The following is a 4,758-nucleotide window of genomic DNA, read 5'->3' as shown; positions in this document are numbered from 1 at the left end:
ATAATCCTCTAGTTCTGGCATTAAAGGTGTACACCGCCCAGTTTCTATGGCAACTAGTGTGGCTACTGAGATTAAAGGAGTAAGTTACCATTGCCTGGTCTGTAAGACTGACCAGTGGGACTTTTTTACTCTCTGATCTTCAGGCAAGCTTTTTTTGATTAAAATACAAATGAAATGTCACTACATATCACTAACTCAGAGATATGTCTGATTTCTGGATACACTTTAGCATCACATCTTTAGATTCCATGAAGTATGATGATTTGTGGCTTGGCCATGCTTCACCTTTTGATTTTTCTACAATTCAAAACACCCATCAGACCCTAGCCAAGGAAGCAGAGGAAACTGGCGTAGTTCTTGCACCATGAGACTTGTACATCTAGCCTTCGTAAGTAGACAGTGCACTAAAGGAAGGTACTGTAGCAAAAAAACAACAAACAAACAGGATCAGTGACTACATTCTCTCTCTCTCTCTCTCTCTCTCTCTCTCTCTCTCTCTCTCTCTCTCTCTGTGTGTGTGTGTGTGTGTGTGTGTGTGTACACAGTGGCAAGGAACTAGAATATGGATTAGTTACTTGTTGCAGCAGCAAGAAGCAACAGGAGGGAAAGGAGTATATTTAAGATACGGGGTTTTTTTTGTCAGGAATTAGAGGATACAATCCATTATAGTGGGAAAAGTGATGACAATAGTTCATGGACAACTGTGGAGACAAAACTTGCTCATGTATGAGAAGACCAGGAAGCAGAGATAGGAGGAAGCATGGTCAGTCTATCAACTTTAAAATCTACCCCACAGTTGGGCGGTGGTGGCGCACGCCTTTAATCCCAGCACTTGGGAGGCAGAGACAGGCTCATCTCTGTGAGTTCAAGGCCAGCCTGGTCTATAAGAGCTAGTTCCAGGACAGGCTTCAGAGCTACAGAGAAAACCTATCTCAGAAAAAAAAAAAGATCTATTTCTCCAGCTAAGACCCACCTCCCAAACAGTTTTCACACATGTAAGCCTGTAAGGGAGATTTCACATTCAGACAATTGTAAGGTTGGTGAAATTGATCCCGTGAGAGTACTGAATAATGGCTGTCATTTTAGCATGCAGAAGTAAACCAGATAAGCCTTGATTTCAGGGGACATGCAGCAGGTCTTGGGAAAGAGCACTAAAAATAAAACTACATAAGTAATCTGTAAATGTAAAAAGTTCATCAAAAAATGAAGTAGCCATGTAAAAGTAACCTTTCCATGGTGAAGAGTACAGTCTGAATAAGTATTGATTTCACTAAGAACTGTGGGACAACAGGCAAGTGCAAAGGAGATGTGTATTGAAGACAATGGCTAATGAGCATGAGAATTTCTATTAATATATACCTCTAGCTTCTCTAGTAGGTGTGTGGATTTCTTTTAAATGGGTCATAAATACATTTGATGATTATTTTGGAAACATTTTCTATTTTTCTCCTTGTAGTAACCAAGTATTCCTATGTCACTGAGTGAATAATTTGCCAAATGTTAAATAATGCTAAAAATATACAAGACTTCTATGAATAAGAAGGAAAAGGTTTGCTTTTACTGTTAATTTTTATTTATTTCCAATGTTTTCTCTTTAAAATAACATACAAAATAAAAGGTTCATTATGTCTCATATTATGTTCTTTGCTCATATTCATCCCCTATTACCCTCTCTTGTTCTCACTTTTTCCTCTCACTGAGCTCCTTCCTCCTCACCAGTAGTCCTCCTTTTCTTTTAATATATCATATTTGTTTGAATCTTGACTATTTGTGTGAACGAAAATGTTATATTTGTCTTTCTGAATCTGACTTATTTCATTTAGTATCACTCCAGTTTGATCTATCTTCCTGCAAATGACTCAATTTCCTTCTCCTTTGCTGCTGAATAAAGTTGCATTGTTCATAGTTATATTTTCTTGGCTATTGATCTTATCTGCCTAAGGTGATTCTGTATCTTAATGTTAATAGTGCTACAAGAATATGGGTATATAGTTATTTTTCTGGATGCTGACTTAGATTTTTTGAGGTGTATAACAAGTAGTGGTATAGCTGGAGCAGATACTAGTACTGTTTTTAAACATTTTTCAGGAACAAAATACCGATCTTCATAGTGACTACATTAATTTGCATTCCCACCAGCATTGTATAAAGATTCCTTCTACCTCCATCCTTGCCTGTTTTCTTCATGATGGCCATTCTGACTGGAAAGAGATGGACTCTCAACAAAGTTTTAATCTTCATAGCTAAGGATGTTGATTGAATTTTTTCTCTGAGAAATAAAACATCCCAATGTGGTCCCTTGACAAAGGCACATACCTCAGCTAGGGACTGTAGGCATAAGCCCTGCCCATTAGGGGGCGTGTTCGCCTCAGGCTAATGCTTACATATAAATCTGCCGGGCATGCTCCCAGCCGCCCCTTCTGCTTTCCTGTTCTCAGCTCTCCGCGGGAACCTGTGGTTCTGTAAGTCTATTTCCCCATTAAAGCTGTATATATTTTTACAATCTGTCTGCATTCATTTATGCCGTTACATTTTGGCGTCCAACATTGGGCTATTTTGCCCCCACCCCGGCGCGGGGGGGGGGGGGGTGCGCAAGCTCGATCTTTCCCAGCCTTTGCGAGCAAGTTAGCTACGGGAGCTCAGGAAGCGCGATTGGGCTCCAGCAAGCATAGCCCGCTAGCTTTCATAGCGCGCTCCCAGCTCGCTTTCCCTTCCCCCACTCCAGGCCACAATACAGTGGCAGAGAGGTGACCCCCACTAGGCCCCCATACGCCTAACCTGCAGGCCCCGCCCCGTCCTTCAGACTTACTTGGGCCAGAGCACGTTAACTGCTCCCTGCCTACCTTGGCTAAGTTTGCAGCGGAACCCCACTGCCTGAATTAGTGGAAGCACCTACGGTTTTGAAGCAAAAGCCGCCACAGCAGCAGATTTGGTCTGATACAAAGTGACCGCTTCCGCGACCAATCTAACTTCTCAGGCAGTACAATAATTCTCGGTTTTGAGTTAATTGTTTCAGACCGGCTCTGGCTTAGACTACGTGGACTCAGGTACATTTCTTTTGCCACCATTGGCAGGAAAACATCATTAAAGGTAAATAATTTTCTTTTATAAATAAGAAAAATGTCTGAAAACATTACCATTCAAGACTTTAACAGCCTTTTTGATTGTACCATGTGGGAGATTTTACAAGAGGTGTCTGTCACCCCATAGCTATGGATCTTTCTGGGATTCGTAGTTTTCCTTGATAATAGAAATACGATAAAGTCTTTACGAGACGAAGCCAGGATTCTTAAGGCAGAGGTTGAACACTTAAAAACAATTGAGAATGACAACAATCTTCTCAAGAATCAGTATGAAGAAGCTCTTTCCTTTCGCTGCTGCGTCCACAGCCATGAGTATGCTCAGGCTACAGAAGAGGTTTGCCTCTAGCGTCCTGCGCTGTGATAAAAAGAAAGTCTGGTTGGACCCCAACGAGACTAATGAAATCGCCAATGCCAACTCCCGTCAGCAGATCCGGAAGCTGATCAAAGATGGGCTGATCATCCGGAAGCCTGTGACTGTCCATTCCCGGGCTCGCTGCTGGAAAAACACTTTGGCTCGACGGAAGGGCAGGCATATGGGCATAGGAAAGCGGAAGGGTACTGCCAATGCCCGAATGCCCGAGAAGGTGACCTGGATGAGAAGAATGCAGATCCTGCGCCGCCTCCTCAGGAGATACCGTGAATCCAAGAAGATTGACCGCCATATGTATCACAGCCTTTACCTGAAGGTCAAAGGGAATGTCTTCAAAAACAAGTGGATTCTCATGGAGCACATCCACAAGTTGAAGGCAGACAAGGCCCGTAAGAAGCTCCTGGCTGACCAGGCTGAGGCTCGCAGGTCTAAGACCAAGGAAGCAAGAAAGCACCGGGAGGAGCGCCTCCAGGCCAAAAGGGAGGAGATCATCAAGACTCTGTCCAAGGAGGAAGAGACCAAGAAATAGAGCTTCCCTAGAGTCTGTACATAGTGGGCTGCCTGTGACCTCAGGTGGATCAGTCATTAAAATAAAACAACCCTTTGTCTGGTGCCCTCTAAAAAAAAAAAAGAATCAGTTTGAAGTTCTCCAGGCAGAGAACAGATCTTTGTTTAACACAACTTGACAAACTGAGCAAAATTTAGAAGAGGTACAGGCTGATGTTAAGGAGAAATTCATTACTATGGAAGAGGGAACAGCTGATTTGGATCGTGAGCTTCAGTCCCTTTCTGTAAGAACTGAAACATTAACTGAGAGAATCAAAACTGCTGAATGTGACAATCAGATTTTGTCTAAAGCTTATGACAGATTGGCAGAAAGATTGTCAATACAAGAAGGCACGGATTATGCTATAAAAATTATGTCCAAAGATGAGATGTTATCTCTAATGGACAAACTTCATACTTTAGAATCCTCAATGAAGGCTTTGGAACATAATTCTGGACAGGAGATTCAGACATTGCAGAAGGCAATGGTGAATAGAATTGAAAAGATTGAGGAATTTCTAAATTCTGATGAAGAAGAGAAAGGGGTAGAAAGGCAAATTTTAACTACATCTGTGGGTAAATCTCTCCAGGACAATTCCCACAAAGCTCTACCTACAGTTCTACCTGCCTTTCTAGTAATAACAACAGAGAAAGTGGTTGGTTCCAGAAACCCTAGGGTCATCAAAGAAGATACATGGGAGCCTGTCTGTATGAATGATCTCAAAGAAATTAAACAGGCTGTAATGACTTTTGGGATGC

The 4,758-nt window shown here is 42.1% G+C and overlaps 1 protein-coding gene across 1 annotated transcript; it reads left to right on the top strand.

Annotated features, from left to right (window-relative positions):
• The first annotated feature begins 3,391 nt into the window (after positions 1 to 3,391).
• On the top strand, positions 3,392 to 4,063 carry LOC130867673 (60S ribosomal protein L19-like). The gene has a single exon (XM_057759786.1). It carries the CDS (start codon positions 3,392 to 3,394, stop codon positions 3,980 to 3,982), a length of 591 nt encoding a protein of 196 aa, XP_057615769.1. The 3' UTR covers positions 3,983 to 4,063.
• The last annotated feature ends 695 nt before the right edge of the window (positions 4,064 to 4,758 follow it).

Source organism: Chionomys nivalis, chromosome X, assembly GCF_950005125.1.
Source record: "Chionomys nivalis chromosome X, mChiNiv1.1, whole genome shotgun sequence".
Taxonomy (NCBI): Eukaryota; Metazoa; Chordata; class Mammalia; order Rodentia; family Cricetidae; genus Chionomys; species Chionomys nivalis.
This window is presented reverse-complemented; position numbering and strand designations above follow the sequence as displayed.